The 23,949-nt window shown below is 38.3% G+C and overlaps 2 protein-coding genes across 6 annotated transcripts in view; one reads left to right on the top strand and one right to left on the bottom strand.

Annotated features, from left to right (window-relative positions):
- The first annotated feature begins 1,844 nt into the window (after positions 1-1,844).
- On the top strand, positions 1,845-21,231 carry ANGEL2 (angel homolog 2). Of its 3 annotated transcripts, none has more exons than XM_016224623.2 (9): positions 1,845-1,918; positions 4,158-4,483; positions 7,569-7,825; positions 8,411-8,480; positions 9,802-10,223; positions 11,356-11,482; positions 11,904-11,961; positions 16,079-16,242; positions 17,866-21,231. In XM_016224623.2, the coding sequence occupies exons 1-9, from the start codon at positions 1,860-1,862 to the stop codon at positions 18,015-18,017; spliced, it is 1,635 nt and encodes a 544-aa protein (XP_016080109.2). In that variant the 5' UTR covers positions 1,845-1,859; the 3' UTR covers positions 18,018-21,231. The 3 variants fall into 3 exon arrangements, with proteins under 3 accessions (XP_016080109.2, XP_016080110.1, XP_016080111.1); XM_016224624.2 differs by lacking the exon at positions 1,845-1,918 and adding an exon at positions 2,777-2,877; XM_016224625.2 differs by lacking the exon at positions 1,845-1,918 and adding an exon at positions 6,833-6,891 and having other exon boundaries at positions 4,395-4,483.
- The window catches only part of VASH2 (vasohibin 2), a 34,157-nt gene continuing 30,741 nt past the window's right edge, over positions 20,534-23,949 (bottom strand). For all 3 annotated transcript variants that reach the window (XM_016224628.2, XM_016224626.2, XM_087827820.1), the window contains one exon: positions 20,534-23,541. In XM_016224628.2, the coding sequence (XP_016080114.2) occupies positions 23,472-23,541 (70 nt within the window). In that variant the 3' untranslated portion in view covers positions 20,534-23,471. The remainder of the gene's footprint in view (positions 23,542-23,949) is intronic.

Consider the following 23,949-nt stretch of genomic DNA (forward strand, 5'->3'; position numbering starts at 1 on the left):
GTCCACATGTTGCCAAATCCTATGCTTTAAGAGCAAAAGGGCAAAAATAAAATTTTACCCCATATTTATATATGAATGTTAGGTACCTGTATATATGATTATGTAACCTCATTAACTGGGAGGTTTTCATCAACAACTGTACAAGTTTCTTGAGGAATAGAAATTTGTATCAACCAATAATTCCAAACAGTATACATCAGTATACCCATTCTTGGCTAAAAAAAAACCACCTGAGAGTATCAAATGGATACTTTACATATTGAATCTACACTATATTACTTTTCTAACATTTTTCTTCTTTTTAAAATTTCCTCTGACAGTTTCCCAAAGGATCTGCATAAAGTTCTGTTGTATGTGTAGTATGTACTCAGTATATGATAGTTCATTTAACCAATTTTACGTAGTCAAGTTTGTTTTGCAAACAGAACTGATGCACAATAAGGCAAAACATTTCTGCCTCTCTGTGTCTTATAACAGATTCTTCACAGCTACATTTCAATCCTCACAATATTTCAAAAGTACTATTACCTCCATTTATGGAGATGTGCAGGGTGGTGAAATACTCAGTTGCCCAAAACACAGGTTCCCTTCTGAGGCAGAAGGAAGCAAAGCTTTGCCTTCTTGTTTCAGCTCTCACACTATAAACAAATATCCTCTTCACAATCTACTTAGTGCCACATTTTTCACATTTTTTGTGCTTTTTTGTTCCCGATTTTTCTGTTTAAAATGGCCCCAGGTGTAGTGCTGAAGTGCTAGCTAAGGCTCCTAAGTGCAAGGAGCCTGCGATGTGCCCTGTGGAGAAAATGCGAGTGTTAGATAAGCTCCCCTGAGCACGAGTTACAGTGCTACTGGCCAGGAATTCATGTTAATGAATAGAAAATACATATATCATAAAGCGTCTTTAAATCACACGCATAGAAAGCAAGGGTCTGTATTGATCAGGGGACCGACACGTGGCGACCTGGCTCGCGGGCACCTAGCTCCGTTTTCCCCCGGGGCGCGATGGTTCAGGATTCGCTAATTCAGCGTTGGCAGCAGTTTTGCAGAGCTTAACTATCACAAAGAACGGGAATGAACTCTATTTATAATGAAGGAAAGAGTTCTTCAAATGCATCTGATTTCCTTATTTACCCAAGACCCGGGCGGGGGGTGGGGAGCCTTTCCAAGGAATTACTCCACTGCTCCCCCAAAGAGCCTATAAAAGCGGTGGTCCTGCCTTCCGTGCCCTTGGCCCCCTCTGCTCTCTCCATTCTATTCTTGTGCAGATCTGTCTTTTGGACGGGGTCTCCACTTAAATGTTTTCCAGAACTCGAGTCATGTACCAAATGTGATAGAAGGACGCACGACGCACAGGTACGTTTAAATGCGAACTCTGCGGATGTGCTTCTGCAGAATTCACCGCACAACTCCTGCTACCTCAGTGCCACGGGAACCCAGAAAGGGGAATTTCCCTACCTTGGGCATCCATCTTCCGAATCTCCCAAGAACATTATACAAATACGAGAAAATAATATTTTTTCCTTCTTACTCTCATACAGTAACCACCCGGTACCCCCTCCCATAGGCCTTAAAGCTGGTCAACAGTTTATTTCTGTTTCTTTAAGACGGAGGGCGGGTGTTTTGCCCTCTTCGGAAATGGCTGCCCGTGCTTCACACGCTCTGTGATGCTTACGGAACGCACTGCCAGGACTTTCCCGGCGCAATATGGGGACTTGGCCGCGCGGGACTGAACCTCCCAGCGTGCTTTGCAGCCCGGCCGCGAGGGATGGGGAGCCCGCGGAGCTTCTGGCCGCCCGATCTCCTCTAGAGGTTGCGATTGAGCCCGGGGCCTGAGGCCGGGACAGCCACCAAGGGGCAACATGGAAGCGTGGCGCTGTGTGAGGAGGGGCTACGGCCGCTGTGTGGTGGGGAGAGGCCGGTCAGTAAGTGTGGGTGGCGGAGGGCGGAGGCAGGGGCGGCCGCGGGGCGGGGGCGGGCGGCCCGGGTGAACCGGGGCGGGGCGGGCGCGGGAGGAAGGAGGAGGAGGAAGAGGGTCGGGGAGGTGGTGCTGCCGGGAGGAGCCTCCGGAGACCCCCAGGGATAGGTAAACGGGGCCCGCAGCCGGCGCGCGCTGGGCTGACGGGGACCCGGGCGGACGCGCGGGGCGCATCTGCCGCCGGCCCGGCTGGTGCCCGCCCGATCAGGCTCGGCCTGGGAGCCCCGGCCCGCTTCCCCCCGCCCAGCCTCCGGGGCAGCCTGAGCCTCTCGGTCCCCGGCCCCCGCCGCGCCATCCGGGCGCCGCGGGTCCCCGGGGGAGGCCGCCGGTCACAATAGGTCCCGCGGCCTGACCCCGACGGAGGCGCGCGCGCCGCGTGTTAGCGTCTCTCAAACTTCAGCCACTTGTATCCCGACCTTTACGATTATTACCAAAAGTCTCGTCCACTATTTACTGGATATTTTTCTTGAAACGGATTCGCTTTCAACGCACTTCAGCAGGTGCCGCCTGCTTGAGCGTAGCCCCGAGCAGTTACCTGCGACATCTTGGCTGTGATGGACCGATTGGGTGGTTTTTTTTTTTTCTTAATACGCTTTAAAATAAGTATTTCGATATTAAAAATGAAAAAGTTTAATTTTCATTAACCTACGGGTGTCCCCACGCGGGGAGCACAGCACCGTATGAATGATCACATCGGTTGCGGGGGTCGGGTGCCAACTCCCGTAGCCCGGGGACCCGGCGGCGGTTCGGTTGGGCAGCGTTTTCTCGAGTACCAGCTGTGTGCCAGGCACTGTGCTGGGCGCTGGGGAGGAGGCTGGGCTTGAAACGCTTGAGAAAGTTCTGGCTTTGAAGGAGCGCATCGTCTTAAGAGGAAAAGACATCCGTATCAGGGTGGGGCAGTTGTGAGTACTCAAAACAGCTTATTCTTATATTGTTATTTGTGAATTATTGTATGAGTCTCCATATGAACAACTGTAAGCCTACTTTTGCCCCGCTCTGTAAGTAACTGCAAATGCAGAGACTTTTGTAGTGCAAGTTTTGTACTTCAAACACGGCAGCTTGTTGGGATGGAAAGTGTATTGAGCAAGTGCCCAAATCTCTAAGGCTTTCATTGTGGTCACAAAACAGGAGAGTCTGCCCATGTCGTGCCTTTAAAGATTTACAATTAAGTTGAGTTTAGAGGACAATTTGAAAATGCGTGAGCTGCAAAAATAAATAATAAAAAAAAATTTAAACGTTGAAATGAAAAGAACACAACCTATAGAAGTCAAATAACAGAAAATACACCCTAAGCAAAACTCCTTCGGTAATAGAAGTGGATGTTATTGACACTATTTTGGAAATGTACCTTTAATGAATTCTGGAGGAAGGGATAGAAGTCCTCAATCCTAATATTTTGCTAGAATGGTAGAAGAAGAAGAAGATGGGGCCCAGTAGAGCCTGAGAGCAGCATGTCTATCCAACATAATGGTAACACTGCTTTGGAGATATTTTGGATGATAGGTTAAATTGGTGCTGTTGTGTTGGAGTGTTGGTGAATTCCTAGTGAGTAATCTCTAGCCTCTTTCATTTCCCCCAAGGAAATGCGTGCTTTAAAAAAATGAAAAATAAATAAAGATAAATTATCCACCTACCGATTAGCAAGAGAGGTAGTTTTGTGACGTTGTGATAGGCTTTTGTTTTCTTAGCTATACAGATGTTTGGAAAATGTAATCTTGGTATTAAAAAACTGTTCAGAAATGTGTTTTTACTCCAGACCAAGTTGGAAGAGAGATTCGCTTTAATTGTAGTCAGTTTATGTGTTCCATATTTGATTTAAGTATTATGTTTGCTGTGGATTTTATTTGTCCGTTGAGTTTTATTAGATGCTACAAAGATAATCAGAATACCAGTTTGATGGTGGATTTATCTCTCAGTTGAACTGTGGACTTTTTGGAGTGTATGTGGTGTTTGGGGAACCTGGTGGATTCTATGCTAAGTGTTAGAATACCATTCAATAGGGAGAGTATTGAGATACTGCTCTCATAGTTAAATCATGGCTGCTTTTCCCACATCCTTTGTAGATTTAGACATCAGATTTTAAATGTGAAACCTTGTATTCCGTTGAGGAAACAGATTTGGATTTTGTGTGCTATAGTTGAACCTAAAGTGGTGCCTCAAGGAGTGTATTTATTTCTTTTAGATACCCCATGTTACCCCATCACCAGAAGAGTCTGGGCAGAGACTGGACTACACCGTGGGAAAATCTGCAAAGGTGTTGCTGGAACAGACATATTTCTAGTTGTATGAGGTGGCCTGGACATTACTCTCGTGCTCCTTACCCCTACTTCAGTAGTAGGCATTTTTCATTAAATTGGAGACCACCTTGTTTGTTTGAGTCTAGAACTCAGTTTCAGTACTGGAGTTGGAGACCTGACAACCTGGGCCAGACATCTTTGATTCATCTCTCTAGTTCCATCATGAACTCTGAGGGAGATGAGCCTTCATCAAAACGAAGAAAACACCAAGGTAAAGGTGACATTTATCTTGGTGGAGAAATAGAAATAAGCCATAGACTGATTGAAACTTTCATATCTAATCCTCAGGAAAACAACCTGCAGGTTTTAGAGGTGTTTGGTGGTTATTTTCAGCCAGTAGTTCTCTATGAAGAAAAGGGAAATTATTTTTTTTAAATGACGCTTTTATTCTTATCTTTTAATTAATTGTGTATTTTTGGCAGTAAAGATAGAAGTGACTCTACATATAGAATAAGGTGGAAAAGAATGGAGGACTACATTAAAACATTAAGTTTAACTTAAGAATAATTTTCAAATCCAGTGTTTTTGAAACAAAGGTTCTTAGACTTCTTAGAAATTGGTGGGTGAATAATTATTGGAAGTCCACAGATGTATAAAACTAAATTTTGTGTTTTCATTTTAAGCTAACTTTTAAAAATGATAACTTTTAAAAAATAAGACAAAAGAATTTTCTTAAATAGAAGCAATCAAGTGAAAGATATTTTCTCAGAATAGGATTTTAGCTTATTAAATCTGTATTTTTCATACTGGAGTCTATAGATATAATCTTGAGAGTCTGTGGGAAGTTTTGTCTTTTAAAATATCTTCTTCAACTTTAAGAAACAGTTTTTTCTAAATATGTTGATTATTCCTATTTTTCTTATGTTCTTTTTACTCTAAACAATTGACGAGACTCCCTCTGTGCTTCCAGTCCTGCCCCTTGCCCAGTAGAATTTGGAACTGTCTTTCTTACTGAGCTGTGGTTTTCAGTGAAGATAATGCCTCTGAAGATATGAAAGTAGGCTGTGTAGGTGTCAATGTGTAGGGAGCAGATGTTTGCCAAAGGAAAACATTCACAGTGAGTGTCACCTGGAAATCAGAGCTAGAAGATGAGTTAGTGCTCTTTTAGGAAGAAATCCTACTACACATTTAAGCAGAAATTCTAACCACTCAGTAGTAAAAATCTCTCTGTATAGTACTTCACTACAGCTTGTGTTTATAAACATATTTATTTGAATGAATGAAAGGTTTATTTAGAGGCATTAAAATTAGGTTCCTAAGAACAATCCATAATCTATAAATCTAGGGTTGTATGATACGAAATTGCTTTTCATTGACGTATTCATGGTCCATCAGGTCAGCACACTTCTCTTTTGTAAACCTGGTAGCTGTCAGGTGGAGCCGTGCCATAGTGACATAAGCTTGGGCTTAGAAACCTCTCCCTGCTGTCATTCTGCTCCACCACAAATTGTATGAACTTGGCATGTTACTGAACTTTCTGCTCCTTGGTTTCCTAGAGTAAAATAATGCTTACTTTCAAAGCCTGTTGACAATGAAATGAGATGTCAAAGTGCCCAGCACACTGTTGGCTTCATAGTAGGTACTCAGAAAATTGTGGTGGTGGTGTTTTCCCTTTAATGGATGGGGAATTACAATTACACACTGATAACCTTGGATTGCAACCTGACTCTTTATATGTCCATTCTTCCTAGGTATTGTGAATAAGGAAAATGCTCTTCGTTAAGCCATATTTGTGACTTCCGATATTTCACTAATACTTTTCAATCAAGAGAACAGCATTGCTAACTTGCCTATCACTTTAAAGTGGTATTTGAAGGATGTTTGTGATACAATTAAGACTTTTTAATTAGGCACCCTAAAAACCCGATCAGGCCTATTGCTTACTTTCTTTGATTCACCTGTCTTCTCTGCTGTGATCACCTTGTTCCTCCTGACATGGAAGGTATATAAGCTTTTGTGGTATGAATTTATGTTGTGAAGTATATGAAGGCCAAGACTCTTCACTCCATCAGTCGTTTTCAAATGGTCTTCCATGGAACTCTAGCATTCGAACACATTTCTGTATGTTTATTCAAAGCAATGTGGTCAGTATAAATGTATTTACCCCATCATTCCAGCCCCAGTCCCAGCACACCAGGGATTGATTGATGTTCATGACATGAAAAGTAATGCTCAAGGGTTGTATATGCTATAGAGGTTGAAAAACCACTGTATTGGTGGAATTTTATGTATTGTAATGCCGTAAAATGAAAGTCTTCATGCAGGAAAAGGGAGAGATTCTAGGGCTGAGATTTTTTATATTATCGAATCACCTCCTAGTCTATTTCTCCAAGGTCTTCCCATTTCTTGTTTTCTCCTTCATTTGTGTTTATAGGTTCTCTAAAAGTTCCACATTTTGCTTCGTGGCTTCCACTGCAGTTAGTGTATGCCCTTTAATGGTGGTGTGAGGGAGACAAGATCAGAGAAGAAAACTGCATATGTGGTGGTCTTTTCTAAATTGAGGACTGCCTGTAATTGCAAAATCTCATGCTTTTTGATTCTCTTTTCATCACTTTTTCAGGGTGCAGGATGTCTTTGCAGAATATAAACCATTACACATTCCTGGTTGCTGCATGCTAGGTTCGTCAACCAGCCATTATCATTTACCAGCATTCTGTAACTATGTTACATGTAACTTTTGCTTTGGTATGCATTAAAAATATTTCTTTTGTTCGTTTTTTTTTGTTGTTTTTTTTGCATTGTTCCACTTCAGTGTTTTAGACACTAGCTACTGCTTCTATATCTTCTATATGTTTTCATTATACACCTTTCATTCATGTCTAAAGCAGATTCTGAGATAAGTTCTTTTTAGAACTCAGGTAATCATTGGATGATCTTATCTTACTAATAGGGATAAAATATGTGAAATGATTTTATTGGAAAGCCAGCTCTGATATACAAGTAATATTATTATGGTTATAAAGTTGCTAAGCCACTTCTTTACCATAAAGAAGTGAGAAACCATGATCCCTGTATAGTCTTAGTTTGCCTAACATACACTCTTAGCCTCCAGAATGACTTGCTAGATCCTTTTAAACCTGTTGCAGACCTCTTGGTCAGTATTTAATTTTACAGCCTTTTAATCTATTTGGTGACAACTTATGGTTATTCAGTGCTACATTGCCATTTCCTAGGGGAAAACATGTGTTCATTGCCTATGGAAAATTTTTAAAAACAAGAAAATACTTATATACAGGAAAACATATGGTCTGTTTTTTAAATTAATTCTTTATATTTCGTCCAATATGTTTTAACAGGCACCATAAAACGGCATTGGGAATATATATGTAACCATAATAAAGAAAAAACGAAGATCCTAGGAGACAAAAATGTTGACCCCATACATGAAGACAGTGAGGACAAGTTTGACTTTTCAGTGATGTCCTATAACATACTTTCGCAAAATTTATTGGAAGATAATTCACACCTCTATAGACACTGTCGGCGGCCAGTATTACACTGGAGTTTTAGGTTTCCCAATATTCTGAAAGAAATTAAAAACTTTGATGCAGATGTAAGTGCAAAATATCACAATTCTTCACACAAGTTGGGTTAAATGGTTCATTTGTGAACTAAATGGTTTTCTCTCTTTTGTTTGGTAGGAAGGGAAGACATTTAAATATAGTGATGGAACAGTTTTTAACAAGGCATCATGACTTCCAAAGAGTCCTTTGCTAATGGTTGTTGGCATACATAATCATCTAACTTCTCAAAAAAGATCCAAAAATCTTAAGTATTGATCAGTTCTGAGATAGAGACTGGCAACATATTAAGCGTTCAGTATATATTTCCTTTGATTTTAAATTTAAATAATTCATGCAAAAATTAATTTAGAAAATGACATATTTTCTTTGGGAAATACCAGTTTGGGATAGTAAGAAAGCTTCATGTGATTAAAGGCCAGGGTTTGGGGAACTGATGAAATTTGGAAACATGAATTTGATCTGTAAATTGCAAGAAAAAAGGATTTTTATTTCAACTTTCATTAGGCTTTTAAAATTTTAGAAGCTTGTATTTACAGATAGAAGCACCATAAAATTGATATTTATTTATATCTCCCTGTTTTAATTCAAAGCCTTTTTTTTTTTTTTCTTCCAAGGTACTTTGTTTGCAAGAAGTTCAAGAAGATCATTATGGAACAGAGATCAGGCCAAGTTTGGAATCGTTGGGTACAATGTAACTTTTATTTTAGCCAAATTTACTTTGGAAGATTGGTATGTTGTTAAAGCATAACTTGGTAACAAAGAAGTGTGGCGTATTTGGGCCAACAGTGTTAATTTTGAAAAATTTAATACCTTTCAAAAGGTCAGGAAAAGATTGAGGTATTTCAAGGGGAAACTTTTGTGTTGGTATATAATTTTAATTCAAAGGGAAAAGTGTGTAAGAATCTCTTAATAGCTTCCTTTGCTGGAGTTCCTTTGCCCATCATTAGACAGACCCCTAAGATTCTCAGCCCCATGAGATCAAGGACCAGCCTGTCTAGGGCATCATTATAACACAGGTGTTTACCAGTACTTAATGGATAGAAACTAACACTTCTAGAAACAGGTTATCTGTTTGAGAAATGGTGCCCACTTGGCATTTGCTCATTTAGGAAATATTTTTTGAGTGCCTACTATACATCATGCAATCTTCTAGGCAGTGGGGGATGCAGCAGTGAGCAAAACAAATAAATTTCTGCCCTTGTGGAATATACATTCTAGTGGGGAAAGGCTGACAATAAACCAAATAAATATGAAAATAGTGCCCGGCCAGGTGTGGCTCAGTGGTTGAGCATCGACCTAGGATCCAAGAAATCTAAGTTCGATTCCTGGTCCGGGCACATGGCCAGGTTGCGGGCTTGATCCCTGGTGGGGGGCGTGCAGGAGGCAGCCAATGAATGTTTCTCTCTCCCTCTCCCTTCCTCACTCTGAAATCAATAAAGATTTTTTTTTTTTTTAATAGTTCATTAAGTAATTATAGTTTTCTGGAGAAATACAAGAAAGTAGAATGGGTCAGGTTTCAATTGTAAACAAATGGTCAGAGGAAGTTACATGTTAGCAAAGACTTGAAGGAGGTGAATGAACAAGCCTTACCTGGGGCATTCCAGACTGTGGAAATAGCAAAGGAAACGCCCTGAGGTTGGAGAGGCTAGTGTGTATGGAGTAGAGCAAGGGGGAAGAGTTAGAGGCAAAAAGATCTGAGGTACATAGATGGCTAGATTATTATAAGGCCCTGCTGTCTTTGTCATGACTCTGACTTTTACTAGGATGCAAATGAGAGCGTGATAATGCATATTAGCATATTTAAGACTGAAGTCTGCCCTAAAGAGACCTATTGGGCCCAGTCCCAAACTTTTTTTTATTCCAACATGTATTAACATTCAACATTACTAATGTTTTGCAAAATACACTTTGATAAACATTGTTTAAAAATATTAGCTGTATTTTGCCATATATATGTGTGTGAATATATATAAACAGTCCCTTGTTTTAAATTTCTTTCTTATAGGTTATCACTGTGAATATAAGATTCGGACAGGAAAGAAACCAGATGGCTGTGCCATTTGCTTCAAACATTCCAAATTTTCACTCTTATCAGTGAACCCAGTGGAATTCTACCGCCCTGATGTTCCTCTGTTGGACAGAGACAATGTTGGATTAGTATTACTCTTGCAGCCCAAAATTCCAAGTGGTGCCTCTCCTGCAATCTGTGTAGCTAACACACATCTGTTGTATAATCCAAGGCGAGGTGATATTAAGCTGACCCAGTTGGCAATGCTGCTGGCAGAGATTTCAAGTGTTGCCCATCAGAAAGATGGCAGCTTCTGCCCTATTGTTATGTGTGGAGACTTTAATTCTGTTCCTGGTTCCCCGCTCTATAGTTTCATAAAGGAAGGAAAATTGAATTATGAAGGACTTGCCATAGGAAAGGTAAGTGCTTCATCCCTTCTAGTAGGCAGACTTAGTCCTCTGTTCACTGTAGTGTGAGGATAGTCATCACAGGGCTGTTTGAAACCTTGGATAAGCCAGTACCCTCACATTACCAAGCTATGTTGAGTTTCCACAACTACTGATAAGTAATTATACCCACTTGGTTGAATTTCATCTTTTCCGTCTATTTGTGGCAACATTCTGCTTGGAGGAATTGGCAGGCTACAAAAATCCAAAATGGGAGAAGAAGAAAAAGAAACATTGACAGACAATACTTCATAAATAAGAAACTATTCACAAGGTGACAGAATAGACTTTTGAATGTTGGATGTGAGCAATACAGTTAGCAAAACAGTCATTTAATATTTCTTTATTACATAATTTTCCTTTACATATGATATTTTAATTCCTTAGCTGAGTATAATTTATCACATTTTTATTTTCATTGTGCTCTCTTCTGCTTGCTTTTGATCATTTGATCTTCAGTATATTTAACCAAAATAAGTTTTTTACTACTAACTTTTGAGCGATGGTTTAAAATTTTATAAGCGTTTATCTCTCTTAGTATTTTCTATGATAGGAGCTATATTGCAGGTAGCAAAAATGGAGGGGTAGAATTAGTCCAAAGCTAATCATTTAGATGGCCAAATTAGAGAAAAACACATGTAGGAAAAGATTCCCATTTCCATGTAAATAAGTGCTTTCTGAACGTATTTGAACAAGATTTTATAATCACAAATAATCAGTATAATGAATAAAAAGTACTATTTGCCCTGGCCAGTATGGCTTAGTTGGTTGGGCTTCGTTCCTTGTACCGAAATGTTGCTGGTTAGATTCCTGGTCAGGGCACATGCCCAGGTTTTGGGTCCATCCCTGGTCAGGGTGCGAATGGGAGGCAACCAACTGATGTTTCTCTCTCACATCGATGTTTCTGTTTCTCTCTCTCCCCCCCCCTTCCTCCCTCCTTCCCTCCCCCTTCACTCTCTCCCTCTCCCTTCCCCTCTCTCTAAAACCAATGAAAAAAAGTAATATTTACCATTCTTGGATTCCCTTTCATTTAACACATAAACTTTTCAATACATAAACTATTTAAAATCTGCTCATTTAAGATACCTGTTGAAATTTTGTTTAGGTGTCTGGCCAGGAACAGTCTTCACGGGGACAAAGAATTTTATCTATTCCAATTTGGCCCCCAAACCTAGGTATCTCACAGAACTGTGTGTATGAGGTACCGCAGGTACCAAAAGTAGAAAAGACAGGTAAGTGTTTGCAATATGTTTTGGCAGTCTTCTTCATTATACTTTCCCTTTGAACATAAAACTAAATTTTTAAAAGGACTAAATATTCGTATATGAAAACATGTAGTTATTTGCTTATTCCTTTTTTTAAAGAGCTCTAAGTTTACCTTTTTAAAGTTGAACTTCCAAAATTATCTTTGCATGAATTACTTGCACGTTGCTTTGGAAATGTTTGCATCTTATATTTGCTAATTTTGGAGATCATCAAAACATATAGCTTCTATGATGAAACATTTAACTAGGCATCTGTCTAAACTAGATATGTCTTAAATATTGTTCCTAGAGTAAAAGGACCTACACTAAGGCAAACTAGAACAAAACAGTGTATTGGTAGTATTAAAATACTAATACAATACTAATAGTATTTTTCTTGTTCTTACAGACAGTGATCTGACACAAACAGAGCTGGATAAAACAGAAGTCCTAGCGACAGCTGAAAAGTGAGTTCTGGGAAGCAGCAGTGGACATTAGCTGACTTTAGTCAAGTAAAAAAGTCATTTCTCAAAACTGACTTTTTAAAAAAGTGATAAAAAATGAAGGTGATATTCTGTGCTGGTGAAGAGTGATGGTTCTTAAGTCAGATAGACCCAAGTACCAATTACAGCTTTGCTGCTTTACAGCTGTGTGATTTTGAACAAGAATCTTAACATCTCTGAGGTTCATTTCCTTATATATATAATTTGGGTTGTTGTGAGGATTCGATAAAACGAAGCATGTAAAGCTCTAGTAATTACTTAAGCAGTGTTGTTATTTAAAGGAATCAGCTTGTCAATGGATCTTGACCCGCTAGTGCTCTTTAAAGTTTATTGCTATTACAAAGGTCAAGATTGCAGAAAAATATCTGAGAGTTCAAGAAGATCCTTAGCGTCCTCTGACTTACTAGATCTCAAAACAATCTATAGGAGAATTGATCCGAAAAAGAATATGTGAGTAGGAAAGATAATTATTTATACGTATCTCTTAAACTACAGGAAAAGGTCATCAGAGGTAGAAGGGTGAAGATGCCTGGATTTTTAATTATTAAAGAAGCATGAGTGTTGAGGCTATGGCTGAGAAACATGTATTTTAATTTATCAGGTGGAGGCTTAAATCTTGTCTTTTGGGGAGTTTCTTAATGTCTTCATTGTTTTATAGTGTAGCTCTTTCATAGTTTAGATTTTGTTTCAACATTTAAATTTTGGGACCAAATTACAGTCACCTCTCATTTTGTTTTCTTCTCAGTCTTACTTTGTATACTTTGTTTTGAGAAAAATATCTCATGTATGAGAATCTAGTAAGAAAACAAAAATTATTTTAATTTTTAAAACAGAATATTTAAAAATTCATCATTAAACCATTCAAATATAGTCAAAACTTTCCTGAGTGAGGTTAATAAAAAAGTTAACTTTTCTAATGAATACTTAGTTTTGAATAATTCTAAAATCTTTTTAAACAAAATAGGGTCTAAGAAAAGATACTTTTAAGTATCAATATATAAGTATAGTGTTTATACACAGCTTATATGAGTAAACTGAAAAGTTGTTAGTAAGATAAGAGCTTGCAGAAAAATATGACACCTCTGACAGCTATAGCCTTCTGAATTACATTTCTTACTGAGACTTGTGATTCAAAATTATTCCTTGGTCCATGGGCTGCAGAATAGTCAGTAGTCTGGTGGGTTCTAAATGGCATTCCTAAAGGGCATTTTGATTTTCTTTCTTAAAAACAAACCAAAAAAAACATACAGGCATCCATCAGAGATACTGCAGGTTTGGTTCCAGACCAACCGCAATAAAGTATCTCAAAAAAGCAACTCACACGATTGTTTGGTTTCCCAGTGCAGGTACAAATTATGTTTACAATATACCCTAGTCTATTAAGTGTCTAATAGCATTATATCTAAAAAATGTTCATGCTTTAATTTAAAAATACTTTATTGTTAAAAAATGCTGACCATCATCTGAGCCTTCAGTGAGTCATAATCTTTTTGCTGGTGGAGGGTCTTGCCTCACCCTTATTGATGGCTGCTGACTGATCAGGATGGTGGTTGCTGAAAGTTGGGGTGGCTATGGCAATTCCTTAAAATACGACAATAATGAAGCTTGCCACATCGATGGACTCTTCCTTTTATGAACTATTTCTCTGTAGCATGTGATGCTGTTTGATAGTTTGAAACTTTCTCCACATTTTACCTGCAGTAGAATTTCTTTCAATACTGGAGTCAGTCCTCTCAAACCCTGCTGCTACTTTATCAGCTAAGTTTATGTACTATTCTAAAACTTCCGTTGTCATTTCAACAATCTCCACATCTTCCCCAGGAGTAGAAACTGCTTTCTTTGCTCACTCATAAGAAGCAGCTCCTCATCCATTCAGGTTTGATCATGAGACTGACTGCAGTGATTCAGTCACATCTTGAGGCTCCACTTCTAATTCTCTTGCTGTTTCCATCACACCTGCAGTTACTTCCTCCACTGAAGCCTTGGAACCTTCAAAGTCATCCGTGAGGGTTGACTTCTTCCAAATTCCTGTTAGTGTTGATATTTTTACCTCCTCCCATGAATCACCAGTGTTCTCAGTGGCATCTGGAATGGTGAAGGCTTTCCAGAGGTTTTCAATTTATTTTGCCTGGACCCATCAGAGGAATGAATCACTATCTATGACAGCTATAGCCTTCTGAATTATATCTTACTGAGACTTGTGATTCAAAATTATTCCTTGGTCCATGGGCTGCAGAATGGATGTTGTGTTAGCGGCATGAAAACAACATTAATCTCATTGTACATCTCTGTCAGAGCTCTTGTGTGACCAGGTACATTGTCAGTGAGCAGTGATATTTTGAAAGGAATCTTTTTTTGCTGAGCAGTAGGCCTCAACAGTGAGCTTAAAATATTCAGTAAACCATGTTGTTGTAAACACATGTGCTGTCACCAGGCTTTGTTCCATTTATAGAGCACAGGCAGAGTAGATTTAGCATAATTCTTAAGGGCCCTAGGATTTTTAGAATGGTAAATGAGCATTGGCTTCAGCTGCCCTAGCCTCTTACAAGAGGGTCAGCCTGTTTTTTGAAGCTTTGAAACCAGGCACTGGCTTCTTTCTAGCTGTGAAAGGCCTAGATGGCCTAGTCTTCCAATTGAAGACTGTTTCATCTACATTGAAACTCTGTTGTCTAGGGTAGCCATCTTCATTTACTATCTTAGCTAGATCTTCTGGATAACTGGCTGCTTCACCTTGTGCTTTTATGTTCTGAAGACTGCTTCTTTCCTTAAACCTCACAAACCAACCTCTGCTAGTTTCATACTTTTCTCCTGCACCTTTCTCACCTCTCTCAGTATTCATAGAATTGTAGAGAATTGGGGCCTTGCTCTGGATTAGGTTTTGGCTTAAGGGAATGTTGTGGCTGGTATGATCTATCTAAAACTTTCTCCACATCAGCAAGAAGGCTGTTTTGTCTTATCATTCATGTGTTTGTTCACTGGAGTAGCACTTTTAGCTTCCTTCAAGAACTTTTCCTTTTCATTCACAACTTGGCTAACAGTTGGCGCAAGAGGTCTAGCTTTCTGCCTATCTTGGCTTTCTTTCTTTTTTTTTTTTAATATATCTTTATTGATTTCAGAGAGAGGAAGGGAGAGGGAGAGAGAGATAGAAACATCAATGATGAGAGAGTCATTGATCAAGCCCGCAACCCGGGCATGTGCCCTGACCGGGAATCGAATCCTGATCGCTTGGATCCTAGGTCGACTCTCAACCGCTGAGCCACGCCCGGCCGGGCCGTATCTTGAGTTTCAACATGACTTCCTCACTAGACTTAGTAATTTCTAGCTTTTGATTTAAAGTGAGAGACATGCAACTCTCCCATTCACTTGAACATTTAGGAGCCATTGTGGGGTTATTAATTGGCCTAATTTCACTGTTGTGTCTCAGGGAACAGGGAGGCCCTAGGATAGGGAAAGAGGTGGGAAATGGACGGTCAGTGGAACAGTCAGAGCACACATTTATCAGTTAAGTTCGCTGTCTTATGTGAGTGTGGTCTGTGGAGCCCAAAACAATTACAATAGCAACATCAAAGATCACTGATCACAGATCACCATAACAAATATAATAATAATGGAAAATTTTGAAATATTATGAGAATTACCAAAATGTAGCACAGAGACACGAAGTGAGCAAATGCTGTTGGAAAATGGCACTGATAGACTTGCAGGGTTGCCACAAACATTTAATTTGTAAAAAACGCAATAGCATCTGCGAAGTGCAATAGTGAAACACAGTAAAATGAGGTATGCCTGCAGGTTGTTTTAGATGTGTGTTTATTAGTAAGTGGAGGTTCTCGAATATAATAACAAACCACATGAGTATATTAATTATTGAGCTCTTCCCCCCCATGTTTCACAGCCTTGTTAATGGGTTTTGGATATCACTGCATAAATAAATGCCAAATTGTGATGTCGTCTATTTAAGTAAAACTTGTCCTAATGTCTAGTTTTGTCTGGAAATTAAATGAAAAAGTGCTTTAATAGGAGGAATTGTAAATTCATGAAAAACCTGATGGAGGCTGAACACTTCTTCTTTTCAATTTAGGTTATCTTCACACTTACAGCACCATTTCCGCTTGTCATCTGTTTATTCACATTATTTTCCTGACACTGGAATTCCCGAAGTGACCACCTGTCATTCCCGAAGTGCCATAACCGTGGATTATATTTTCTATTCTGCAGAAAAGGAAGATGTTGCTGGGCAGCCAGGTAAAGAAAGCATGTAATCTTTTTTTTTTTTTTTTTTTTTTAATATATCTTTATTGATTTCAGAGAGAGGAGATGAGAGGGAGAGAGAGAGAGAGAAACATCAATGATGAGAGAGTCATTGATCGGCTGCAGCCCGCAACCCGGGCATGTGCCCTGACTGGGAATCGAACCGTGATCGCCTGGACCCTAGGTCGATGCTCAACCACTGAGTAATCTTAAGTTCTGCTTGAGAACAAGGGAACTAAAACCTCAAGGCCGAAGCTGACAAAGGTAGCTACACATCTAGATGAAGTTCTAGGTTTAGAAGTTAAAAATATTTTTAAATTGGTAGTATATTTGACAGATTGGTAATGTATTTGAATAAATGAGTTAATCACCTGTAAAAGATGGAGGCAGTGAAACACCTCAAAGCAAATTATTGCCTAGGAATTCTACCCTCAGGCTCTGGCCTCCAGTCCAGTCACCTTCTGAGTTCTAGGTCTTTCATACTGCCCTTTGCTTTTACTTGCCATAAATTTACTGTTTTCTTCTGCCAGCAACATCATATTGTTTGTACTTAAATTTTACCACAGTATGCTGCCTTCACTGTGGGACCTTGCTTAAACTTCCAATGATGGACAATTTTGTCCTGTTGGCCTTGGAATATTGTGTTTTTCTGAAAAGAGGTCTATGACTGTATTTTCAAAAACCAAAGGTGATAAAACACTTTTCCTTGTATGAGTCAATAAAAATAAGACTTTATTTAACCAAAGAATTTAATGTGGAGAAGAAAATGCAGTTTCATATAAGTGGAAGTAAGAAAACACCATTCAGAAAACTTTGAAAATCCATAATGTGGGCAGCTATTGTCTTTTCTGATTCTCCCTATTTTCTCTTCCTTTTTTTTTTCTACTTTTTTCCCCTTTTCCCTTTTGTTTGTTTTTTCTTCCTACTGAGGCTAACCTCATTAGTAATACTCAGAAGATGGCTTTCTCCCCCCCACTAGCTCAACTCTTCGGAATATGCCCGCTACTTTGAATGTGTATTGAGGTTCCGGTAGTTGTCATGCCATAACTGGTCACGAGGTGGCGGAAGTGTGTCATGCACCAGCATCTCAAATTTTAACATTAAGAGCATGTCCCCTTTTACTCTACTTCCTATGGGTACTGACTCTGGGACCAAATTATAAATTTATTCTCCATTCACCTTATAAACTTCCTACTTATCTGTGGCTGTGTATTTCTGGTTTTATACAACAACAGAATGGTTGATGGATGAATTTCTTATGCAGTTGTCAATCCCAAATCGCCCGTAACGTTCTTATTACATTGATGTTTTCTTCTGAATTATTTTCAGAAGTTGAAATAGAAAAAATATCTGAAATAGAAAAAACAAACATCTGAAACTTCTGTGTATTGAGAATTATAATTAGGTTACATTCAATTAATATTTAACCATATTCTGAAAATTTTTTGAAACAACTTGTTAGTAAAAATTTAATCATATTCTGAAAACTGTTTCATATTTAGACTTCCAGAGGGGTCTCAAGTTCTAGATTATTGTTGTTTAGAAAGTAGAGACTTTTGTATGATTAACTTGCAATAACATGTTGACACAGTTTCACTAAATGTGTTTCTTTAACAGGAGCTGAAGTTGCTTTGGTTGGTGGCTTGAAACTTCTAGCTAGACTGTCACTTCTTACAGAACAAGACTTGTGGACTGTTAATGGACTTCCAAATGAAAACAACTCTTCAGATCATCTGCCTTTACTGGCCAAGTTCAGACTTGAGCTCTGACTCTTCTTTGATTACATACATACTTTTCTTTCCAATTTTAACTCTTTTTCAAAGACTGTAAAGTTGTTCTTAAGAGTTTGCATGTTTATTTTTGCGCCGTGGAGTTTCTGAAGAGGTTTTGTTAAATGCTTGGAAAAGATATCAGAAGAAACAAGTTTACAACAATTTTCTTTTCATAATGAAAGAATATTTTCCTGACAAGTGAGATCTAAATGCTCTTTATTGTAAAATAATTGTAAATATTTTTTATTCCAAATACCAGTAAAATAGACTGATTTTTAAATATAGTGCATCTTCTTTAGTCCTCTTAGTAAAAGCTTCCATTTCATGTTTTTGGCAAGTCTTACGGTGGGTCCCAAGTGTCTTTGAGTTCTTGCAAACCACAACTCATTTCCCTTCCAGAAGGCCGGATTTATTGTGAGGACCATAAGTTTGTTGAGTCCTAATTTGTTCATCTCAGGAATCATTGGGTCATTCACAAGTATCCAGCCATTTTAGTTTGTTTTTGAGGGGTTTATAATGCTTTTTAACGTTGTGCAGATTGTTTAATCCATCTCGTTACTATCCTGGGACATGTAATACATCTGCATTTCGTTGAGGACATAGAAGTTCCGTAACTGGTGGGATGAGGACTTTCCACAACCCGCCCTTCCATCCTATACAGACCGACCGTTGCAGGAGGCGCAGATGGGGTTTATGCCTTCATTTCCCGAGCAATTTTTTTTCTTTTTTCTATTCAGTTTCAAGAAAAGATCCCTGGGTTAGGGAGAGATTTTATTTTAGCGAACCAATGCTGTAGAAATTTATATTATTAGGAAACTTGTCTTTGGAACAAAGTGGCAGCTATAAGATTATTTTTGTTTTTACCTCAAAAATTTGAGGAAGGCAGCAAAAGTCTAGTGGGGAAATACTGACTTGGAGACCTAATGTTCTTTTGTAATTTTAACTGTTTAGGGATTTTGTTTCTAAAATGTTTTCTATTATGATGCAATAGTGAGAGATATGCTGACATTTTTTATGAGTGGTTAAGAGCCGGTCTAATAATCTTGCAGTTGGCTCTGTATGTTTGAATCAACATTTTTAAAACATAGAAAGTGAAAATTTTCTCATTTTTAGACATGGAGATCAAAGAATTATGTGCATTTTTACTGAGTAATTTTATATTGAATTATACTAAATTATAAAAGTTTTACAGTGGGTTTTCTGAATAGGATGCTTCATTTTAAATCAGAAAGCAGTAGTTGCTTTATAGTCTTAGACTTTAAAAGTTTTTGTACTGAACTATTGACTGCCATTATTTAAAAAAATTTTTTTTGATGAATACCCCAAAAAGGCATGTGGGCAGGTTATAAGGATTTGTCTAGTAAAAATTGTAATAATACTTTTAAATGTTTAATTTCTCACTTTGGGGTTTTTAGTTTATGGTATTAACTATAGTTCTAGGATTTTCCACATTTTCTAGTCACAGTTTTCAAAATATTATAAGCTGTCCTAATTAGCAGATATTATCATCATCAAATAATAACAAGATAGTATAATTATCCCCTTTTAGTATTGGAGAAAGAAAAATGAAACTTCATTGATTGCTTTCTGTTGTGTGAATTATTAACAAATAACTTTATAAATAGGTAATTACTGACAAACTAACATCTCTGAAAACCTCTGTGGAAATTTAATTTTTCATATCCTGATTAACATATCGTGACTTTAGTCTCTTTTCATGTGCTTCACTTTGATAGAGTTAATCCATAAAATTGCTTTCTACTTTACCTTGTAGAATGAATTATTAGTTTGTGGGCTAGGTCAGTGTAACTTTTTCACAAGTTTTTAAGCTCCACCAGGATCCACTTGTCTTTACTGATTTTGGTCAGAAGAGTTGGTAACTGATGGAGCCTCGTTTTCACCTGCGAAAGCAATTAAATCCGGCTAACTGCTGAAACCAAGTCTCGCGCAGCCTCAAGTGCTATCCTGTCCAGGTTTTAAGTAGGAAGGGACATGGAGTAATGAAGTTTCAGTTTGACTCTTACTTTTGATGTCGAGAGAACATGCATGTTTGAATCCTTTTTTTTTTTTTTTTTTTTCCATTTAGCATTTGTCTGCTTTTAAGCCTTTGTTTCCTTAAAAACTAAGTTAGAATCCAGAGAGTTTAAGGGATTAGGGAAATAGACGTCAAGTCATTTGCACTTTGTATCTGTAAATTACCTAATAATTATACTAGTACATCTGCTCCCGAAGGCTTTTTGGTAGGTGTACTAAGCTGTGAAAGCTGGCATGTTGCCTCTTCTAAACTATTCCATGACCCTTTTCCGCCTTTATTACTTAGGCTGATGCTAAAATATAAGTGTATTACGATGTGCCAAAGTAGAGTGATGTTCAGTATAGAGGCTGAAAATTGTGAAAGAAGACATGGCTGAGCGAATGATAAATTAGTTTACTAGAACAATTATATAGGGAAAAAATCAACTAACAAGGGAAAAAAATCACATCGTCTTACATATTGAGAAGAAAAACAATCCTTAGGTTTCCAGGATAATTTTATTAAAGTCCCATGCTGTATAAACATACAAGTGATGAGAAAAACATGAACTTGAAACATGCACTATCTGGCATTCTCTAAAATACATTATACAAGTTGTCATTTACTTAGAAAAATACCCACTAAAACAATCACAGTTTTTCTTAAAGATTTAAAAAAAATGTATTGGCCAGAACAAAGTCCAATAGAATAAACAAGATTCTGAATTGTATGTCAAAAAAACTGTACAAGGTTGTACATAAAACTAGGTTACAAAAGCCTTGGGTATAGTAAGAATACTGAATTAAGATTTCCAAAGTTCTATTTACCAATATCTATTAATAAAATCCTTATGAAATAATTGACTTAGAAAAAGTGAAATGCTCATGATTTCAGAGTGTATAGAAAATACTAAATATCACTTTCTGAAATAAAGTGTACTCAAAACAGCACAGCATGAAGTCTAAAATCAAGATTTCTGTCATTCATTTAAACTTTGCATATACTGCGCCACATCGGCTTAAGCATAACAATTCTCTTGCATTAGTAACTTTTTCAAAACTAGATTTCAAATCATTTCAGTTTCATTTTTTCTAATTGTAGCCAGTTTCAAAATCAGTTTGGGGGGGAAATCATATCATGGGGTTTGTCTATTTGTTTGTTTTGCCTTAATATTAAAGTTACATTGCAGCACTAGAATTTAGACGTTTGGTTCCTTTCTCATCTTTAGAAATTAACATTCCATAGGCATTAAAAACAGAATGACAACTAAGAATATCTTCAATGAATTTTCATGTTTCTGTGACTGTTGCTTTGGGAAAATTATTAAAGTCAAGAAGTTAGTGTGAAAGGAATTAAGTTAATTGGCCGATTGGCAGTTATAAGGTTTATCCATCAGCATATTAGAAACAGTTTGTATTCCTGTTTCCCCCCCTTTTGTAGGAGATGAGGCTGTGCAACTCTTGACCTGCATTTTAGTTGGGACAGTGCATAGGTAATGCTTGGAAAATCCTATTCCAAACTCTAAGAATGACTGCAATGTTATAAGTAGTCTTCTTATTGGATAGTTTCAGATTGATAAACAGAAGATACATATATATTTATATATATCTTATATCTCAGAATTGTTTTCAGAGTGAGAATGAAGTGATTCACTGCCCTAAAGATGTGGTCATGAGCTGCAAATGGATTTGCCTTGTGAAGATATACAAAGAGAACTTTCAAACTCTGCTGACTGATAATACTGTTCTTGAAGCAATTAAGTTCAGAATTGTTAACTTATGCTACATTTTATTTTAATTGAGATGTATACCTACTTGCTCCTGTTTATGTAAAGGACATTAGACTTCCTTCTTTTTCAAGAAAATACTTTCCAGTAATAACATTGATTTTTAGGGTCAAGTGAGTTCACATGCACATGGCTAAAGGGTGAAGTCCTTTTGCTCTGTGCATCACCCTCAGAGGTAAAGAATCTGAATAAGCAGATTCTTTTTTTTTTTTTAATCCCTTCCTAAAATCACCTCCAGTCAGAGAACAGCAGAGGGGAAGCACTAAGACTGGAGTAACACTTTTCTTGACTAGTGGACTTCACTTAACTGTGCCTTTTGGTCTCATGAGTTGGCGGGGTTACTAAGATAAAACAAATGAAATAGCTGCTATACTCTTGATATTGCCTTGGGCTGCTGTTGGAGTTACTCTGTGTGGTCTGCAGCCAGAAGTCACACTGGCTACCTACCATGTGCAGGCCAGCTAGTCATACTGTGTGCTTCATGGACCAAGTCACGCTATAAAGTATATCATCGGACCTGAAGACTTTTCCATTTAAAAAAGGTTCCATGCTTCTCTAATTCATTGCATTTTTCCAATACCAGTTCCTAAATGTCAAAATCATACTGAAAAGCAAGGTACGGGGAAATAATCATATTGCACCCCATTTGGTCTTAATATAAGACATCAGTAAACATCTCTAACAACAGTGAGTCCTTCAGAATCAAGGCCCCGCTCAGAGTTTAAAAATCAGATGCAATGTGAACAGAAAGATGATCTGTTTCTCAAGACCTACTGTTTCACTGCTGGCCTCTTTGCCTTTCTGAGTTGTTACTATCAGAGGTAAGTAATCACCATGCGGCTAAAATTCCCTAATATTGCACGACCGCTTCTGCTTTTTGTAGAGTCTGCAAAGTTTAAATGTTAGTGACAGAACATAGACTAGCTTCTGAACGCGCTGTTTTTGTTTTGTTTTGAAAGAACAAAAGCTACTGTCAGTGAATGCTTTAAGAAAGATTAAGAAGTAACTCCAAGACCCTAAAAATGGTTTCCCGTATTGCCAGAAGAATTTCAGTGCTTTTTAGCAAAACACCTGCATATAATACCTTAAATCTCATCACATGTATGCACCAGGAAAGAATTCCAAACTTTGTGGCGGTCCCCATGGGAAATGTTGGGGAAACAATACAAATAGAATATAAAAAAACAAAACACCATTAAGTTTGCATATCTGATGTCAATGCTGAGGTAATATTGACAGCTTAAAAAAAACCCACCAATCTTTGCCTCTGTTATTGCTACAAAAAACATTAATACTGATTGAGTTACCTTCCTATATCAAAAGTGGGAGGGAGGAGTTCATGAACATTTACTTGGTGAGGGGTAATGCTGAAAGCAAGTAAAAACGTAGGTAAATGGAAAAATATAGAACTACAGTCATGGTATCCTTTCCATCTGGAGTGAGGGAGGCAGTCCAACCCCGGTGGGGTTACTTTAGCCTTCATGGTGGCCCCTTCGTGAATTATTTTACGTTGTACCACACAGTCTAAGCGAATCCTGAAAAATAAAATCCACAGGTTCTTAAATAAATAGTTGCAGTTCCTCCTGAAGACGCTGGGTAAAGTGCAGAGAGAAGCACCACAGAAGCCCTCGGGCTGGCGGGCATGGCTTGTCTAAATCCGGATCTGGTAGCCCACTTCGTTCAGAGCGCTGAGATCCGCTGCCTTCTCGGGCAGAGCGGGCCTAGGGCAAAAGACGGCGGGGCAGAGGGAGGGGAGGCGGAGAGAACAATTAGTATTTTCAGGGGCCGCCTCTACTCAGTTTTCCTAACCCTACCCCACCCATCAGCCTCAGCTCCCAACCCTGCCTCTTGTTCCTGTCCACCTTTTACGGGTTTTAAGGAGCATTTTAACAGGCTTTCAATCTAAAGTTCAAAAAGATGTACAGGTTGCTGAATGAGTTTGTTCATTGAACTTTAAGCCTGAATTTGATCACACTTTAGCTTGTGAACCTCACAAGGGTCTAAAACGTCACATATACTACAGTAGAACTAATAATCTGAGCCAGAGTCTCCTTGAAACCTTGGCTTCCTAGTGTCTGTGCCCTGGGGGAGGCCAGAGCTGTATGGAGGGACTCTGTTATCTTTGAGAG

The sequence above is a fragment of the Miniopterus natalensis genome, chromosome 19, assembly GCF_054644295.1.
Source record: "Miniopterus natalensis isolate mMinNat1 chromosome 19, mMinNat1.hap1, whole genome shotgun sequence".
Classification (NCBI taxonomy): Eukaryota; Metazoa; Chordata; class Mammalia; order Chiroptera; family Miniopteridae; genus Miniopterus; species Miniopterus natalensis.